Source organism: Chlamydotis macqueenii, chromosome 25, assembly GCF_036417535.1.
Source record: "Chlamydotis macqueenii isolate bChlMac1 chromosome 25, bChlMac1.mat, whole genome shotgun sequence".
Classification (NCBI taxonomy): domain Eukaryota; kingdom Metazoa; phylum Chordata; class Aves; order Otidiformes; family Otididae; genus Chlamydotis; species Chlamydotis macqueenii.
In genome coordinates, this window is record NC_141580.1 from 1,085,600 (window position 1) to 1,104,625 (window position 19,026).

The window sequence follows — 19,026 nt, forward strand, 5'->3', positions numbered from 1 at the left end:
GGATCGGCTCTTCAGCATCCATCTGCCGTAACCCCCCCGCCGCTTCCCAGCCATCGGGGGGGCCGCAGCCTCGAATGACAGCGGGGGGTGTCAGCACAGCCCCGGCTGCCATGTGCCCAGCGCCATCACGGATGCTGCGGAGAGACAAGTGCCACCGGGCCCCCCGGGGACCCACAGGCTGCCGGCCCCGCTCGGGCCTCGTGCGCGGGACCCGCCGTCTTGCTGCGGGGAGGTGACGGAGCCAACATGCAGTGACATGGGCCTCGCGTGTGTGCCCCCCCCCCCCCCCGCCTCCGCCGCCACGGCCAGCACCTCGCCAGCGCCCGCCGAGGGGGACTTCTCGGCTGTCACAACCCATCTGTGTCCGGGGCAGCGTCTGCCGGCGCCGTAAGTGGGGTTAAACTCGGGGTCACCCGGATCGAGCATCCAAGGGGGGGGTCTGTTGGAAGACAAACCCCTCCCCAGGTCCCCCTGTGCCCTGGCAGCCCCTGGCCCCGCTTGCCGCCGGGGCGGGATGCAGGGGGTGATGCTCTGGGATGCGGGGACTGCTGGGGATGCAGCCGAGTGAGGGACAGAAAATGTGTCCCCTTGTCCCCGCAGGGCTCTCGGGGACGGCAGGGTGGTGGCCGGCCATGGCGGTGGCCCCGTGGCAGACGTGTCCCCGGGGAGCCCGGCTCTCGTTGCGGGTCCCGGCTCTCCCTGTGGCCACGGGGACGCGTAGCGACACGACGGCCGCGACCCGCCAGCGGCCCTGCTCTGGCCGGCGGCCTGAAATCCAGCACCGGGCGGGCGCCCGGGGGCCATCGACACCCGCGCTGGCAGCCTGAACTCCCCGTGACCCACCGGGATGGCCGCCATGGCCACCGCCAGCACGAGGGCACCCCGGGCACTGGGCCACCCTCACGGGGAGCACAGCCCCAGCTGTCCCTGCTCCAATCCTGAACACCCCAGGGACCCCCCAAAAAGCCCTCCGACGCCTGTGGGGTGGCTCGGGGCTGGGAAAGCGGTGTTTTCAGGACAAATCCAGCCCCGCTTGTGCCAGCGGGAGCATCCTGCCCCGATGCTGGGACCTGGCGCTTCAGAGGAGCGGGGCTATGGGCAGGTGGGATTTGGGGCTGGGGTCCCATCGCCCCGGCAGAGACACATGGTGCCAACAGCGCATCCCGGCCCCTTCCACCTCCCCCCGCCGCTGCCCGGGCTCGCACTGCGCCAGCCGGGCCCGCGGGCGGCTCCTTTTAACCAGCGGCTGAAATTAAACCGGCTTCGGCTCCTTCTCCCTGACCTATTTTTAACATTTGATTGGATTTTTTTTTTTCATCCTTTCCCCGCGCGCCGGCCCCGGGTGCGACCGCGGTGTCAGCCCCGCGTCACATCAATTAACGCGTGCGGGGCGTCATTTGTCACTTCGCATTTCCCAAAGGCCCCTCGCCGTGCCGCCGCGGTGGCGGTGGGCGCGCGCCAGGCCGGGTGTGCCCACCGCGGGGTGGGTGCCACCCACGCTCCTCCTGCCCAGCATTTCGGGGCGTCCGGCTCTGCGTGGTGGGGACCCAGCCACCGGTGCTGCCCACCCGCTTTGGTGGGGTCCCAGTGCCAGGTGGGAGCGTCCCCAGCAGCGGCCGGGACACTCGGTTGCGGCCCCCCCGGCCCAGAGCAGCCGCTGCCCACACCTCCGCTTCCGTCGGCAGGGCCCCCACGGGTATTTTTAAATCTCGACTCCTCTGTCTGGCACGCGGCGAGCGGCCATCCCTGCCGCTGCCCTGCCTCCAGTTCCCTCCCTAAGCCCGCCTCGCTCCCCGGGGCAGGATCGGGCCCTCCGGACCCACGTCGGACCTGCGGAACCGGGACTCAATGGGGCAGGATTGGACCTCATGGGGGGGGGGCGATCAGCCCCGATGTAGCGGGATAGGACCCTACGTGGCGGGACGGGACCCTGTGGGACAGGATGGGACCTAAGGGGGCAGGATCCGTCCCCACGGGGCAGGATCGGTCCCCACGGGGCAGGATCAGACATCATCATCTCTTCTGTAGGGCTGCAGCATCCTCAGCCCCACATCCCAAGGGGTCCGGTGTCCCCCCCACCCCCCATGTCCCCACGTCACCAAGCCCGCAGGACCCCTGCCACAGCCGGATCCCCGAACGGGGGCTCACGGGAAGGCACGGCAGCGGGGCGAGCGATCCCGCACACGCGTGTGCCCGCGGGGGCCGCGTGTTGTCAGAAGCTGTAGCCCGTGTCTCGCCCGCCGTCCCCCCGCCCGGTCAGCACACATCACTCCCCGGCCTTCGCCTCCCCGCTGACGAAGAGGAAGGGCCGGGGGCCCGAGCCCTGAGCCCCGCGTGCCCCCGTCACGCTAAGCGGGCCAGACAGGGGCTGCAGCCCCCCGGCGCTCCCCAGGGAGCCGCGGCTTTTCACCGGGGATCTGGGTCCCGCTGAAGCAAATCGCCTCGTACAGGAGCGGGGCGAGGGGCCGGGGAGCGATGGCGGGGGGTGAACAGGGCTCCCCCCAGCCTGGTGGGTGACAGCAGGGAAGAGGGGGGGGCCTCGCGCGCCCGACGGACCCCCTCCCGCGCTGCCACATGCGCGTGCGCACGCTGCGGGCCTCCTGCGTGCGCGCTTGTGCCGGCGTCCTTGCACACGCAGCACGCGGCTGGCTCCCTTGCACACCCACCGTGGCCCTCGCGCACACCCACACACATACCGACCCCCTTGCACGCGCACCAGCCCCCTTGCACACTCATGCCCCCTTGGCACACACCCCCCCCCCTCTCCTGGCCCCTTGCACACCCATGCACACATCGGCTTCCTCACACCCGTGCACGCCCCCCTAGCCCCTTGCACGCCTGTGCACACCCCCCCAGCCCCTTGCACACCTATCCTCACATCCCAGCCCCTCGCACAGACCCCCAGCCCCTTGCACACCTGTGCACACCCCCCCAGCCCCTCGCACACCCCCCCCAGCCCCTCGCACACCCCCCCCCAGCCCCTCACACACCCCCCCCCCCAGCCCCTTGCACACCTATCCTCACATCCCAGCCCCTCGCACAGCCCCCCAGCCCCTTGCACACCTGTGCACACCCCCCCAGCCCCTCGCACACCCCCCCCAGCCCCTCGCACACCCCCACGACGCTGCCTGGCGCTCCTGCCCCGCGCACAGGGGGATGGTGGCACCCCAAACATGGGGGCACCCCAGGCGTGGTGACACCCCCGGCCACGGTGATGCTGGGACAGGGACAGCGGGGAGCTGCCCCGCGCTCACTGCCGCCTCCCACGGCCGGGGTGTCGGGGTCTCCCACGGCCGGACCCCTCCGTGTCACCCCACGCCGGGCCCCCCCCCCCCCCCCCGGAGCGCGGTGGCGGCGGCAGCGGTTGCGGCGGCGGCGGGGGCGCGGGGGGCGCGGGCCGGGCAGCAGCAGGGTTTTGGGTGGCAGCGGCTGGCGCGATGTCAATGACTTTTCTTCCTGTTGCTCTCCTTTTACACCGCGGGCAGCTCGGTAACCGGAGCCGCTTCCTTCCCCGAGATTAAGGAGCCTCTGCTCGGCCCCCCGCCCCGGCCGCTGACCCTCCCCCCCCCCCCGGAGCTGCCACCAACTTGTCACCCCCGGCCGGCCCAGGCCTGGCCGCGGCGACGCTGGGGAAGGGGCAGCACCCACCCCCAGCACCCGTGGGTGCTCCCGTTCCAGCAGGGTCCGGTTGCAGGAGGGGCTGAGCATCCTCCCAGCACCGATCAGATGGGGAGGCGGTTTGGGGGTGCTCAGGGGAAGCCCCACGACGGGACGGGCTCGCCACGGCCCCCCCTGTTCCCGTCCTTCCCCCCCGACCCCCCCGGTGCTTCCCCCCCAAAGCGGGGCCGCCGACGGGCTGGGGAGGAGCGTGGCGGTTTGGGGCAGGAAGGAGGAGGGTGACGGTGCCGGGATGCGGGACAGGGTATGGGGAGGACGGGGTGGGGGGCTGAGACCCCCAAACTGGGCACCAGCTCTGCCTCCTCCTCAGCTCTTCACCACCCGTGACTCAGTTTCCCCTGCCCGCTCTGACTCACAGGACGCTGCTGGTGGCGTGGGACCCGGCCGCGCTTTCGGGGTGAGGGGGGGACGGGGTGCTTGGGGACCAGGGGATGTCCGGGCAGGAGATGCAGCGGGAGGGCTTTGGGAGCCTGGGTGGGCTATTGGGGGGGCTCAGCAGCATCGCTCTGGGATACAACAGGGTGGGATCAGGAACGCGGCTCCATCGCAGCCAGGTCCCCCGGGGGTCCCCCGCGCGGGTGGCAGGTGGCCGGGCTGGCCCGGCCGCGCTGCGGTTTGCGTTCATGCCTCCACGAACTTCTCAGCAGCGCGCTGCCTTCGAGCAGCGGCGAGATGCAAATTCCTCCGGGGTGGGGGGAGTATTTCTGTTTTTTCCCTGAGACCAAATTTAGCCCCCGTGGGTGCCCAGTGTCTTCGTGCTCGTTTTAATAATGAAAACAGGAACAATGCCATTTACTCAGAAAATAACCCCTGATTTTCCCCTCGGCCCCCAGTGAGCGAATTCCTGCCGGAAAAGCAAATCCATCCACCAAGGATTTGGTGCTGGGGTGGCCCAGGAGATGCGGGATGGAGACGTGCCACGGAGGTGACACAGGGTGCCCAGGACAATCCCTCCCCAAAGGCTCCGACCCCTGTCCCATCCTGGCGCTGGAGGCCCCGGGGATGGGAATATTCCATCCCACGGCTGCGGGAGGAGAAACTGAGGCACGGAGCGATGCCAGGAGGCTGGAAATCCTGCCGGGGACGAGCGCAGACTCGACGCTGCGGCCGGTTTGGGGAGGGATGTGGGCTGCGGGGCACAGCTTGCGAGGAGGCGAGCGCGGGCGTATCCTGCCGCTTCCTCCCCAGCCTCTCTGCGGGCACCGGCGTTTCGGTGAGTGCCGGCGTTTCGGCGAGGGCCGGAAACCAGACGGGTGGCCAGGAGGGAGCCGGCGCGGAGCGCACATGCTGCCGCCCTTGGCCGCTGGCCCCGTGCTCTCGGGGACGCTCGGACGCGCAAAGCGCCCGGTTGCATCAGCTGCCTGCAGAGGGGAAACTGAGGCACGGGGCTTGACGGGGGGGATTTGGCCGCAGGGAGGTCCCAGGGCTCCTGCTCTCCAGGAAGGGCCCCGTGGGTGAGGATGGCTTTCCCACCGCGGAAGTTTGGGCCCAAAATCCCAGTGCTCCCTCGCCGTGGAGGGCTGAGCTCGGGCCGCTTGGCACGGAGGCTGTCCCACACTGAGGGACTCCACGTCGGAGGGGACAAGGCCTGAACCCCACGCTGAGGGTGCCCCAGAACGTCCCTGCCACGGGGCCGTCAGAGGCTGCTGGACGGTCAGAACACGGCTCCCAGCTCCCCTCTCCCTCCCGGCCCCGTGCGAGTCCTCCCTGCACGGGGACACTGGTGACAGCCATCACCCCGGGAGTCCCACTGCGTCTCCCAAGGAGGACAGTGTCCCCGGTGTCACTTTACCACGGGGGGGGGGGGGTGGAGACTCAAGGACATGACACCCTGGGGACACAGCCACCCTCCTTCCTCCGCCCCGCCGGACCCCCGCTGTCGGCACCAGCCGGGACCCCCGCTGCGAGGGGGACGCAGGGTGGGGGTGACAGGCCCCCGGCGGCGGGCGCAGCGGGGATGCTCGTGAGCCCAGCACCCGTCCGGCGGCCGCGACGGCTGATCTCGCAGCGGGGGGGGTGTGCCTGCGAATTTATCCTCGCCGGCGACGGTTTAACAGGAATGAATTCGCACGTCGTGACGTCAGGGAGCACATGTGTCGCCCTCCCCATCCATAACCCCCCTCTGGCCTTTGTTTTTCCTCTTAGAAAAAAAAAATTCTGGAAATTTCCTTGTTTTCCTTCTTTTTCTTGCTTGGGAACGCGGCGGGGGGATCCCTGCGTGCCGGGTGGGGAGGGGGTGGCAGTGGCCTGGCAGGAGGGGGGTGCACAGGGAGGGAGGGGGGCAGCTGCCGTGCTCTGCCCTGGGCACAGACTCCATGCGCAGCGGGCAGCAGCCGTGCCGGGGAGGGGTGTACACGCGTGTGTGCACATGTGCTTGTGCGTGTGCCGCACACACCGGGCCGGGTGGGGGCTGCACCCACTGCAAAGCCCCCACAGCTCCCCCCGCCCGCTGCCACATGGCCCGACACCAGCCCTCTCCCCCCAGGTTGGGAATTAGGGGCCGGGAGGAGCTGGTGGGGAGCCGGAAAGGCAAGGGAGGTGGGGGTCAGCGTGGAGGGGGGGCATCCCGTCCACCCACCCCCCACAGCCTGGCTGAGACCCCCACCCCATGCATCCTGAACTCCCCATGTCCTTCTGTCCCACAGCTTCAAAGTTGAGCTGTCCCCATCCTTGTCCCCATCCCTGTCCCCTGGCAGCACCGTCACCTGCGACCCCAGGGCGCCAGACCCCAGGGGATTTAGGTGCAGGTTTGGTACAGACTCACATGTACCCCTTTCTCCCCCCTCCCCACACACACCCCCAGCCCCAGAGGCGACCCTCAAGGGTGGGGAGGGCTGGGAACATCCCTGAGCCCAGGAGCCCAGCGCAGACCCTGGGAAAGGGGACACATGGGCCGGTGGCAGCGTCACTCGTCCTTTCGTGTGGCGCGGGAGCGACGGGCGCAGGGTGGGACCCAGGCCGTCCCCCACCCTCCCATGGCGCTGCCCCACTGGGAATGGAAAGTATTGACGGGCACCGAGCTGGGGAGCTGCCAAGGGAGCGAAACGCCGTCGGGACGGGTCCAGGGGACGCGGGGACTCCCCTCGGCACGGTGGGGTCAAGGGCAGTGCCGGGAAGGCCTGGCCTGGGGGTGGGCACGGGGGTGGGCATGGAGGGTGGGCACAGCTTGTCCGAGCCCCCCAGGGACCTCGGAGCACCCCAAACCCAGCAGAAAGAGGCCAGGAACAGGATGGGACCCCAGGCCCGGTCCCCACGCCTCAGCCACCTCCCGCACCCTCCGTGACACCAGGATGTGCAGGGGCACCCAAAATATGGGCACATGGGGGTGCAGGGGACACCCGAGACCCACAGCGGGCCCACCCAGCACCCCTGGGACAAGTGGGCTCATTAATGGACTAATTAAGGGTCCTGGCAGGAGGGGCGTTAACTGACCCCCAGTGCCCCGTGTCATCCCAGAGCCCCAAAGGTGGGCCCTGCACTGTCCCCCTCGTCACTCCAAGCCCTGTCCCCGTCTCCCCCTCCGCAGTGTCCCTGTCCCCTCGCGTGTCCCCATCCCTGCCAGCGCCCCACGGCCCCGGCTCCTCTCGCATGCCCCCCATCCCCTCCTACCTCCCTGTGCCCCGTGTCCCCGCGTGTCCCCCCCCCATCCCCTCCCCCGTCCCCTGCCACCCTCCCGAAGCGCCGCTCCCCGCGTGTCCCGGATCCCTCGTGTCCCGCCCCACGCCCCGCCCCGCCGGGGCCGCCTCCCCGAGGTGGGGGGGTGGGGGGGGCGGAGCTCCCCGTGCGGAGCCGCTTCTTTGGATAAGAGGCGCGGGGCCACGGGGATGGGCAGGTGGAGCCCGTGAAGGCACCGGTAGCGGCACCGGCACCGGCAGGAGCGGGGCAGCCCCCCCGCCGGCAGTTTTGGGGGCTTTCCGGGTGTTCGGTTTTTTTTTTCTGGTTTTTTTTTTTGGTTGTTTTTTTTTTGGGAGGGGGGTGTGGTTTTTTGCCCCCCTCCCCCTTGGCTTTCCCACTCCGGCTCCCCCCCTCCTACTCCGGGCTACCGGACATGGAGGGGGCGGTGGGAACCCGGCGAAGCGGGCACCGGTGAAGCGCTCCCGGCTCGGAGTCCCGGGGCCGCCGGCGGGACCCCCATGAGCGGCTGAGCGGGGCCGGTGCCCCCCGCCCGTCCATGGGCGCGCTGGAGCCGGGCACCGGAGCCCCCCGCCCCGCCGCCCCCATGCTCAGCGCAGCCCCCGGTTTCGCCAAGGAGCCCCCGGGCCCCCGGGACTCCGCTCCCTCTTACTACGGTGATGGGGGGGGTCCGGAGCCAGCGACCCCCCCGCTGCCTTACGGTGCTGCCGGAGGTTTCGGTAACCGGTTCCTGGGACCCTGCCCGCCTTACCGGGCTCCGCCGCCCCCCCCCGGCGCCGCCTCGGTGGAGGGTTACGCGGTTGAGGGTTACGCGGGTGCGGAGCTGTACGGGGGCGCGGAGGGCGCTTACGGGCCCGGGACCCCCCCGCTGTGCCCCCGTACCGGGCCGCTCTGCGCCCTGCCCGGTTACCGGGCGGCCGGTAAGGTGCAGGTGATGCTCAACAACTACGCGCTCTGGGCCAAATTCCACAAGCATCAAACCGAGATGATCATCACCAAACAGGGCAGGTGAGCCGGCTGGGGGTCCCGGGGGGGGTCACCGGCACAGGGAGACCGGCACCCCCACGGGTGTCAGGGAGGAGAGGCTGGGGGGTCCAGTGCGGGGCAGGGCACTGGAGATGCTGGGGTGGGATGCGGGACAGGCGGGGGGCCGCGGGGTGGGCGGCACGGTGAGGGGTGGGAGGGTTTTGCCTCGTCTTCCCAAAGGGCTGGAGGTGTGGGGGGGTTTTGTGGGGCTGGGGGTCCTCGCCTGCCTAAGCAAGGGTGGGGGGTGGGTGTGCAAGAGGGGATCCCCCTCCCTGCGGGTTTGGGGGCGATGTCTTTCTGTTGGGCAAAGGAAAAAAGTGGGGGAGCGAAACGGACCAGACCCCCCCCCCCCCGCTGTCATTTTCTAGGGGAGTCCAGGCTTGCTGGAAGGAGAAGGGGGTCTGGGGGTGTCCCCCGCTGTGTCAGGGTGGGAGGTGGGGGGGGGTCCGGGCTTTGCGTGGCCGGGCAGGGTTTGTGGTGGCAGGCAGCTCGCGGAGGTGGTGCGGGGGGTGTGCGGAGGCGGCGTTCATCCGGCCTCGACCCACGGGCCCGATCCAGCGCTGCAACAAGTACCGAGAGCCCAGGGCCTGGGACGGTGCAGCGGCCCCCGCCACCCCACGAGCACGGCGGGTGGGTGGGTGACACCCCCTCTCCTTGCTCTCCTCCTGCTGGGATGGAAATCCCCCACCCCGCTCCGTGGGGCAGGCAGAGGCTGGGTGCCCCCCATGTGCCTGGGGAAGAATTTTGGTAACGTCCTGGGTGCCGGAACAGTTGTTGGTGACACCGCGGCCGGGCGCTTGCTGTCCCCTGTGCTGCCTCCCGCCTGGATCTTCACACGCTGTGGGCTCCTGGGGCTGGGGCAGCCTTGTGGGGGTCTCTGGGGGGCTAAAATCCCCCCCACCTCTGCCCACTTGGAGGGTCTGGAGGGGACCGGGTGCGATATGGGCTCTGGGGGGCTGTGGAGCTGCCCCACCTTGGCGCAAGGGGAGCCCGAAATGCTGGTGCCTGTCCTTCAGTCCCACACCGGGATGATGTGGGTGGGGGGAGCTGGACCCCAGGCTGGGGTTTGGGAGATCTTGGTGGGACCGTGCTGGGGCGAGGAGGCCAGCGTGAGCGCTGGATCAGGCTCAGGGGTTGCGCCGTGGCTCCCAAAAAATCTGCGGCAGGGGGCAGCCGGGGCCATGTACCCGCTGTGTGCAGGGCAGCTGGCACAGACCCCCCAGCTGCGACCTTCCCACCCCCAAATCCTGCGCCCGGGGGTTCTCTTTCTGCCGGGCACGGGGGCCGCCAGCAGCGCTGCGCCCCGTCCCTCGCTCGCCCCAGACAGACGGTGTCACTTCGATGCGGGGCCCAACCCGCCGAATGTGTTGGCAGTCTAAACGCGTTAGGGCCGCTTGGTTTGCCACGGCCCTTCCCAGCCCGCTTCCCCCGCCGGGCTCGGGGCGCTCAGCGGCAAACCGGCACCGGTACGCGGCGCCGTGCCCCCCAGCATCGGCCGGAGGGGGTGGCGGGGGCCCCCCACACGGCTGTTTCTCGCCCGCCATCGCTCAGGTCCTACAGGAACCCACGGAAATGTCACCCCGTCGCTTTCCTCCCCTCTTTCCCCGGCCGTCGTGGCCGGTGCTGGTGCAGTGCCCATCCCTGCTGCGTCAGGGCGGCTCAGGAACTGGTACTGAGGGTCTGGAAATTGGGCTGCCCCCAAAATCCCATCCTCTCTGTCCCACTGCATGTCTGGGCTCTGCCGCCAGCTCCCAGCCTGAAGCCAGGCAGTTTTGGGGGCTCTTTTTCCATCTCCATCCCCTCTGATGGCTCTGCAGAGGGGCTGGGGGGCTGGGGGGGTGCGCTCTGCACCGAGGGGGGCTCACAGCAAACCCAGCCCAGGGAGACGTCAGACTTGGAGCCACAAAACATCCGTTTCCCCCGAACCCGAGCTCTTTTTGCAAAAGAATCTGTGTGCAGGGCCGGGCTGCAGCGCTGCTGAGGCGCAGGAAAAACCCAGCGCGGGGGCTCGGGGGGGACGCGTGCCCCAGAGCAGGCACCCGCTGGGCTGGGGGGCTAGGGGGCAGGGCAGGAGCCACGTCTCGTCCCACTGCGGTGCGGGTACCCTGTGTCGCTGGGCTGCACTGGTCCCTTAGCGCCGGTGTCCCCGGGGTGCAGCCCCCCGGGTCCCCACGGAGAGGAGCTGGAGCTGGGTGGGAGATGGTGGCACTGGGACAAATCTGGTCGGGCACTGGGATTTACCCCCACTGGCACCTTCCTGCCCCTCTGCCCCGGCTCTCATACGCCGTCCCGTGCCGTCCCACACCATCCCACACCACCCCAGGCCCACTTGTCCCCGGCAAAAATAATTTCCTGCTGGTTTCCCAGGGGGGTCCCCGTCCCTCCTCTGCCCCCCACGGCTCTCGGGGCTGGGCCGGGGCAGGATTTCTGCGGAAAGCCCCGAGGACTCGCCATCGCCCCGGCTGCGGAGGGCCCCGGGGAATTCCTGCCGTGGGTTCCTGCTGCCAAGCCGGAGCCAGCCGTGCCCGTCAGGGGGACGCAGGGGGTGGCATTGCCTTTGGAGGGGACGCTGGGGGTGATCTTGCACTTGGGGGGGACGCAAGGGACGGCTTTGGGGGCGTAAGGACTGGGTTTGCATTCGGCAAACGCGACAGTTGGCTTTGGTCTGGGGGGGTGGCCGTGCGTTTGAGGGGACACAAGGGCTGGCTTTGCCTTTTCGGGGGGACTCGGGGACGGTTTGGGTGTGCTGGCAGCAGGCTGGGCTTGGGGGGACCAGGTGCCCGGCTGGCAGCTCTGTGGCGTTGGTGGCAGCGGTGTAGCCGTGCCGTGCCGTGCCGTGCCGTGCATCACCATGCCATGCGTCGCCATGCCGTGCATCACCTTGCCATGCGTCGCTGTGCCAGGCCATGTCACCGTGCCATGCGTCGCTGTGCCACACCAAGCAGCTGTGCCACACAGCTGGGCCGTGCAGCCGCACCGTGGGGGCGGGGGGCAGGTGGAGCGCGACAGGGGGCCGCGTCGATCTCCCACGCGGCCGCGGTTCTTGCGGCCGCTGGGGCTGGGGCGCGCCGGGTTGCCATTGGGAGAGCGGGCCGCTCAGGAAGCCGGCAGCCCCCCCCCGGTACGCTGGCAGGGGCGCAGGCAGGGCTGGGATGGGGGGGCACTGCTGGAGGTGGAGGGTGTTCTCCGGGCAGGTTTGCAGGTGGCTGGACCCCAAATTCCACCTGGGTTCATCCTGGACCCTGTGTCCCTGCTCCCTGTGCCCCAACGACCCCAGCGTCCCCAGGGTCCCATCTCACCCAGGGTCCCCTTGACCCCGATGTCCCCCAGCTGTGCCCCCAAACCTGGGGGCATCCTGAGAGCCGGGACCCCCTGCCAGAGCTCCGGAAACAGGCGTTCAACAGCAGGGAACCCAGGGGTGCCCGCTGGCTTTTGGGGTGCTTGGGGGGGGGGCGTGCGAGCTGGCCAGAGCACCCTGCACCCCGCGGCGGCACCTCCCAAACCACAGGGGCCAAACCCAGGGGGGAAGCGAGTCCTGCCCGAGCAGCAGCCCCAGGAGCTCGAGCGCCGGGGGATTTAAAAATAAACGCGAGGCGCGCGTAGTTTCAGGTCTTGCCCCCACCCTCCCGCGCCCCGGCCGAGCCCTGCGGTTTGCACCGCCGCAGCGTTTGAGCTGTAACCCTCTGCTCCGCCGGCAGCGCGAGGCTCGGGGAGCTGGGGAACCGGCGGTGTGGGAGCAAGCAAGGTGCAAAGAAAAAAAAAAAACCCAAACCCAGAAAAAGGGCTGTTTTCTTCCTCCCCGCTCCTCGCAGCAGCTTGGCTGAGTGCCCCGGGGCCGGGCATCGCCTCGGCTGGCTGGTGAGCCGGGAGCCGGCGAGGGTTTTGGCACCCGGAGCGCGGCGGCAGCGGCGGGCACGCGGCGGGGGCTCGGGGGCAGCGTGGCCCCTCGCTGCCGCCCTTTGGTGTGGCTGCAATTTTTAATCGGCGGCGGGAGCCGCCTGCCCTCAGCGCGGCCGCCTCTTGCGCGGGCCGGGGGTGAGGCCCGAGGGCTGCCCGCTTTCGGCACACGGATGGCGGGACGGGGTGCGCAAGGGTTCGGCCGGACCCTGCCCCAGCCTGGGAGCACGTGCGCAGCTCCTCGCCGCGATGGCTGTTTTTTTTTTTTTCTTTTTCTTTTTTTCTTTTCCTCTCTCTCTCTCCCAAGGGCAGTTTTGAGTCAGCGGTACCCAGCGCGGGCTGCGCGCGCTCTTTCCACCGCTCTTTGCCTGCCGCTTCCCCGGTGCGGTGGCGCTGCTTGAGCCGCGCTTCCTGCCAGGGCCGCGACCGCTGCCCCACGCTCCTGCCGCGGCACCCGGAGCCGCCCGCGCTCCCGGCCCCAGCCCCTCGCTTTGCTCCTCGCCCGTGTTTTGGCCCTCTCGGCCAGTGCGCGGGGGCAGGACGGCGGCCTGGGGGGGCCCGGCTGGGCTCCCTGGTGCAGCAGCCCCTTCGGTGCGTCCGGCCATCCCTGTCATGAGTTCACAGGTCTCTGCCCTGGTTCTGGTGGGAAACCTCAGTGCCCTAGGGCAAAGGAACTGCCTCCCACGGACCCCTGCCAGGGGTAAATCGTGGGGGTGGGCAGCCCCACTGCCAGCTCCGTCCCTCGCTCCGGCTGGGATGGCAGCTGGGCTGAGGTGGGCTCTGGGAAGCAGCCCACCCTCCCTGCCGGGATACCTGGGTTCCCTTCCGGCACAGGGGGAGGTGGAAGCCCCCAGCCCCATGTGGGACCCCTCGGCCAGGCAAGGTTTTTCCAGGGCCCTTTCGGAGAAGCTCCGGCACCTGCTTTATGAGAAACGCCGGCGCTTCGAGGAAATGGGGAGGGGGGGGGCGAAACCAGCCCCCTCCTTGCCACCCGCCGCCCCCCCACCCTCGCCCACCGGGTACCAGCAGACGGGAAGTGGCAGAGCCCGAAGGAGGGAGGAAGAGGGGAGGGGGCTGGGGGTGTAGGGGGCTGCAGCCCCCCCAGCCCTGTTCCCCCGGGGGGGGGTGTCAGGATGAATTCCCCAGCACCAGTTGTAAGTCACCCAGGCAAAGCTGGGAGGGGGCAGAGGCCCCTCCGTGTGCCCCACGTCGGGCTGTGCGGGGGGCTCCCTCCTGCTCGTTACTGCGGGTGACACTAATGGGGTGGCCAGGCGGCAGGGCAGGGGGCTGCCGGGGCTGGGGCTGGTCCCCGGCTCCCGACACCAAAAACTCCAGTGGGTGCCAAAATGCCGAGGTCGGAGAGCCGGGATCTGCTGGGGCGGGGGGCTGAATCAGAGACCCCGGCCAGGGCTCGAGGCCCCGCTGCCAACAGGCCAGCAGCTGGGGTTACGGGGGCCGGTGATGGAGATGGAGGGACTGAATTGGGGGGGGGTGTCAGACCTTGCACCTCAGGGCTGGGATTTGGGGTGTCATTTGGGGGAACAGCAGGGTGCAGCCCCGCGGGGGGACAGCAGCTGCAGCCCCGGGGCCGCAGGGTCCCCCCCGGCCGTCCCCGTCCCGTCCCCTTCCTGCCCTTGGTGCGGGCTGGCGCCCAGCCCGAAATAGCAGTGGTGTTGGTTTCCGATCCGGAAGGTGCTTGGGGAGGGGGAGGAAGATGCCCGAGGTGTGTGTGTGGGGGGGGTCGGCCCCGAGAGCATCCCCCAGCTGCCAGGGTCACTCACCTCCTCCCGGGCACCCAGCCGGGCGCGGGGGGGGTGGGGGGGGGTGCGGCGAGCATCGTGCTGCCTCAGTTTCCCCATCAGAACCCCCGTCCCATGCCTGTGCCGCCCCTTGTGCCCCGGGGGGTGACGGTGTCCGCGCCTCTGTCCCTTCCCCAGGCGCATGTTCCCGTTCCTCAGCTTCAACCTGTCCGGGCTCAACCCCGTGGCCCACTACAGCGTCTGCGTGGACGTGGTGCTGGTGGACCAGCACCACTGGCGCTACCAGGGCGGCAAGTGGGTGCAGTGCGGCAAAGCCGAGGGCAACATGCCAGGTAAGGCCTCCCCTTCCTCACCCTCATCCTCCTCACGATGCCGGGGGCTGGGCAGGGGGTAACCCCATCCCTGCCCCCCCCCCCACCCACCCCAGGGAATCGCCTCTACCTGCACCCCGACTCGCCCAACACGGGTGCCCACTGGATGCGGCAGGAGGTTTCCTTCGGGAAGCTGAAGCTCACCAACAACAAGGGCGCGGCCAACAATATCGGCCAGGTAAGGGTCCCACCGCCGTGCCAGGCCATGCCGGGCCCCCCATGTGCCCCCCCCCGTGACCGCCCGCTGCCCCCCACCCCTCAGATGATCGTGCTGCAGTCGCTGCACAAGTACCAGCCCCGGCTGCACGTGACGGAGGTGAAGGAGGGCGAGGGCGAGGAGGCGCACCCCTCCCCACACACCCACACCTTCGCCTTCCCCGAGACCCAGTTCATCGCCGTCACGGCCTACCAGAACGCCGACGTGAGTATGAGACACCCCCCCGCCCCCACCCTGGTCCTCAAAATGGGGGTAGCAGCCCCCCAGCAGCACACAGACCCCAGCAGCCCCCTCAGCATCCTCCCAGCACCACAGAAACCATTGACATGACCCAGTATGGCCCCAGCCTCACAGTAACCCCGGTCCCCCCCAGAGCAGCCCCTGGTCACCCCACCCAGCACCCTCCAAGGTCCCCAGCGGCTGGGAAACCTCAGTAGCTTCCCCCCAACGCCCCCCATATCCAACACCCCTGTCTGCAGCATCTCTGCAGCCCTGGTACCCCCCTCACGTCCCCTCAGCATCCCAGTACCTCCCCCTAAATTCTTTCAGCATCCCAGCGGCCCCCCCAGTACCCACTGAGTCCCCTCGGCACCCCAGCACCCTGTAATGCCCCCCCTCCCCGCCCCCAGCATCCCATCAGCATCCTGGCCATCACCCCAATTGCCCCCACGGGTGCTGGGGTGGGGGTCGGGGGCCAGGGCGGGGGCTGTTCGACAGAAAAAGGTAGGGGGGGACATCCCTGGGGGGGTGCGGGGGAGGCTGGCAGGAGCCTCAGCCCCCCACCACCACCTCTGTGTCCCCCCCAGATCACCCAGCTGAAGATCGACCACAACCCCTTCGCCAAAGGCTTCCGGGACAACTTCGACTCGTGAGTGTCCCCCCATCCTCCCACCATACCACCCCCCCACAGCCCCGGCTGGCAGGAGGGCACCCCCCCACCCTGTATCCCCCCCCCCCCCAGGATGTACGTGGCCTCGGAGGGCGATCGCCTCACCCCGTCTCCGCCCGACGGCCCCGGCTGCCAGCAGCTCCTGCCAGCCCCCCGCTTCCAGCCCTTCCTCCCCGAGCAGTACCCGCTGCCCCCCGCCCGCTTCTTCCCCGGCGAGCGGGGGGCTCCGCTGCCCTTGCCCCCCAAGGACCCCCCGCGCTGGTACTTCCCCCCCCAGCAGCCCCCCGCCACCGGGGCGCTGGAGTACGGCGGCTACGACGGGGGGTACGGGGGGGGCAAGCTGGTGCCCTACGGGGTGAAGCCCTTCGCCCTGCCGCCCGCCCCCCACCCCTCCCTGCCCTACTACCCCGAGGGCTCGGGGGGCTTCGGGACGGTGGGGGGCTGGAGCCCCGGGCAGTACGGCCCCAAGGGCACCCCCGGGGCTCTGGGCTGGTACCGGGAGCCCCGGGAGGAGAAGGGGAAGGAGTTGGAGGGCTGGGCCCCCGAACCCCCCCCCGCCGCCGCCTCGGGGGACTCCTCGGACTCGGGGCTGTACGAGTGCAAGCGGCGCAGGGTCTCCCCGTACCCCTCCAGCGCCGAAAGCTCCCCCCAGCCCCGCAACGGGGACCTCTACGACAAGGACCCGGCCACCGACGGCGGCTACTACGGCTTCTACGGCAACTGAGCCGCACCGGGGGGGCCAGACACCCCCACCGCCACCCCCCGGGCACCCCAAGCTGGCGGGAGCCAGGTGCAAGGGGTCCTGTGTGCCCCCCACCTCCTCCCCAACTTACCACCCGCATCCTGGGAAGACTTGAGCAGAGGGGGGGGGCTGCAGCCAGACAATCAGCCCCCAGTGCCACCCCGGTGGGGCCGCGGGGGCGAGCGGGGTTGGGGGGAGGAAATGGTGTTGGTTTTGTTTGTTGTTTTTTTTTTTTTTTTGTCGTCGGTGGTTTTTTTTTTGGGGGGGGGGTTAATGCTGAAATATTTATTGAGCCCCCTCGTGCCTGGCGTGGGGCGGGGGGGGCAGCAGCATATTGCGCAATAAAGGGAACGCTGTGGGGCACGGCTCTCTGCTCTCCTCTGCAGGCACGCGGGAGGGAAACTGAGGCACGGGGGGGCGGGGGGCTAAGGGACTCGTGCCCCCCACCCCTTTACTGGGAGGACTCGGGCATCTGGTGGTGGGATTGGGCAGGGGGAAAGGAGCTCCCTGCACACCCCAGTTCTTCGCAGCTTTATTAGCGCAGCCCCTGTGCACGGCTTTGGGGGGGGGGGGGGGGTCTGCCCGCCCGCGGGTACCCCACAACCCCTTGCTGCCCACCCCCCCCGCCACAGCGAGCCAGGGACCCAGGCGTCCTGTGCCTCAGGGCAGGGGGGCACTGCCCCCCAAGTGCCCCGGCTGCCCCCGAGGCTCAGCCCCGGGTCAGGGAGGGGGGAGGCACCACCTGTACCCCCACCCTTCTACATCACAGTTTTGCTCAGACACCAGCAAACCGGCTGGGTGGGGGTGGGCACTGCACTCCCCCCGCCCCCCCACCCCCAGTGCTGGGGGACCAGCCCCGCTTCTGGGTGCCACTGCTGTCACGAGCGTGGGGGGGCTCAGCGCCCCACGGAGGGCGGGGCGGGGGGGTCGCTACCAGAGCACGGCGCTGTCCAGGTGGGCGAAGCCGGGGTCCAGGCGCAGCTTCCAGTAGGTGTTGTTGGTGACCCACGACTCCTTGCCGTTTGCGTCCGTCAGCCGCCTGGCGATGGAGGGGGCGGGGGTCACATCGAGACCCTCGGGGGGGGTCTCCCCTCCATTCCCCGAGGGCCCCGCATCCCCCCGAGCCACGGGGTGCCCCTCTGCCCCATGCTCAAGCCCCAGCAGGCCCCAGCCCCGCGCCGGACCGGAAGAAGCGAGCCTGGTGCGTGATGTTGTTCTCCTCCATCACCCGGCGCCGGTCACGCTGCAGCTGCTCGATCTGGCGCTTCTGCGTCTCGGCCGCTGGCACGTTGCCTTCCTCCAGGTACCTGGGTGGGACACACCGCTGTAACGAGCTGGGCAGCCTCAGCGCACCCCCCCCCGCCCTCCCGCACCTTGTCTCCCCGCCGCTCACCGCTGGTCGGGGCGCAGGCGGGTGTCGGTGGAGGGCAGGACTCGCCGCAGCTCGGGCGTGAGCTCGTTCAGCTCCAGCGCAAACTGGGTGAAGCCGTAACTCCTCTCGTGGTCATGGGGCATGGGGTCTGCAGGGTCAGGGGAATGGTGCTGAGACCCCCCCCCCCCCAAACCCAGGACGGGGTACCCCCACCCCAGCGCGGTGCCCCCGGTCCTTACTGGCTCTCCAGACGCACTGGCCCGGGGCGGGCCCGCGGTGCAGCCCCTCGTGCCATTTGCCGGCCAGGCGCTCCACCACCGTCCCGCTGCGGCTCAGCACGGCCCCCTGCACCTCGTTGGCCCCCGCGCCCCAGTACCGGGCCTGTGGGCACAGGGGGGGCTGGGCGGGGCTGGGGCGGGGCCGCGGGGAAAGGGCGGGGCCCTGAGTGAGGGGCGGGGACATCGGGAAAGGGGTGTGGTCATTGGGAAGGGGCGGGGTCATTGGGGAAGGGGGTGGGGCCACGAGCAAAGGGACGGGGCCGTGAGTGACAAGGCAAAGTCTTTGGGAAAGGGCGGGGCCCTAATGGGGGGCGGGGACACTGGGAACGGGGGGGGCTATTGGGAAAGGGGTGGGGCCATAAGTGAAGGGCATGGTGGTTGGAAAAGGGTGGGGTCAGGCAAGGGGCGGGGCAACATCAGCAATTAATTGGGGTGAGGGTGAGGAGCCCACATCCGAAAAGGAGGGTCCAGGTACTGACGCGGAGTCAGCGTCTAAGGGGCGGGGCTGGGGAGCAGGGCGTGGCCGGGCGTGGCCGGGCGCGGCCGGGCGCGGCGCACCTTGCAGAAGGTGAGCTTGCAGTGGTAGGAGGCGTCACGCACGTTGCGGATCAGCACCTCCCCGTAGTGCTCGATCCAGCGCGGCCCGCTGAGCACGTTGTGGATGCACGTCGTCACCTTGTTCCACTCAAAGTGGTCCCCCGTCCTGCGGGCGCGGCCGCACCGTCGGCAGGGGTGGGGGGGGAGCCACGGTGGGACGGGGGGGTGGGGGGGCACCTGCCCGCGCCGGGGTCTCACCTGGGCAGCTGGACGTTGACGGTGCCCACGGGGACGATCTCCAGGGATTTGCCCCAAAATTTATTCTTCCACCTCATGTCTGGGATTGGGGGGGGCGGGGGGGGGGGGGGGCGGGAGGAGGTGAGACCCCGCCAGCCCCCCTCACGTGTTGCTGCCCCCCCCCCCCCCCAGCACTCTCCTTGGCACCCACCTTGCCAAAAGACGAAGTTGTCAGACTCAGCATGGCAGGCGGAGATGGGGGGGTGGTGGCTGACCTAGAGGGAGGACGAGGGACAGGCCAGCGCCCCGTCCCGCCGCGGCCCCCGCCCCGGCCCCCCGCCGCGGCCCCCACCTGCTCGCTGATGAAGCGGAAGCCGCGGTCGGGCCGA

The 19,026-nt window shown here is 69.9% G+C and overlaps 2 protein-coding genes across 2 annotated transcripts in view; one reads left to right on the plus strand and one right to left on the minus strand.

The window, feature by feature from the left end:
* The first annotated feature begins 7,700 nt into the window (after positions 1-7,700).
* TBX21 (T-box transcription factor 21) lies at positions 7,701-16,378 on the plus strand. Its single transcript, XM_086766928.1, has 6 exons — positions 7,701-8,319; positions 14,172-14,326; positions 14,422-14,543; positions 14,628-14,786; positions 15,389-15,450; positions 15,544-16,378. Exons 1-6 carry the CDS (start codon positions 7,850-7,852, stop codon positions 16,193-16,195), a joined length of 1,620 nt encoding a protein of 539 aa, XP_086623054.1. The 5' UTR covers positions 7,701-7,849; the 3' UTR covers positions 16,196-16,378.
* Positions 16,379-16,728: 350 nt separating this feature from the next.
* OSBPL7 (oxysterol binding protein like 7) overlaps positions 16,729-19,026 on the minus strand; it is a 6,331-nt gene continuing 4,033 nt past the window's right edge. Inside the window, 8 exon segments of the mRNA XM_086766425.1 lie at positions 16,729-17,252; positions 17,398-17,520; positions 17,607-17,733; positions 17,825-17,966; positions 18,422-18,566; positions 18,659-18,737; positions 18,849-18,912; positions 18,990-19,026. Coding sequence (XP_086622551.1) covers positions 17,144-17,252; positions 17,398-17,520; positions 17,607-17,733; positions 17,825-17,966; positions 18,422-18,566; positions 18,659-18,737; positions 18,849-18,912; positions 18,990-19,026 — 826 coding nt within the window. The 3' untranslated portion in view covers positions 16,729-17,143.

Bases quoted from the DNA above. Each gene is read 5' to 3' on its own strand.
- TBX21 (XM_086766928.1), top strand. From the start codon at position 7,850: ATGGGCGCGCTGGAGCCGGGCACCGGAGCCCCCCGCCCCGCCGCCCCC. The intron at 8,320-14,171 runs GTGAGCCGGCTG...TCCCTTCCCCAG, and splicing joins ATCATCACCAAACAGGGCAG to GCGCATGTTCCCGTTCCTCA. The intron at 14,787-15,388 runs GTGAGTATGAGA...TGTCCCCCCCAG, and splicing joins CGGCCTACCAGAACGCCGAC to ATCACCCAGCTGAAGATCGA.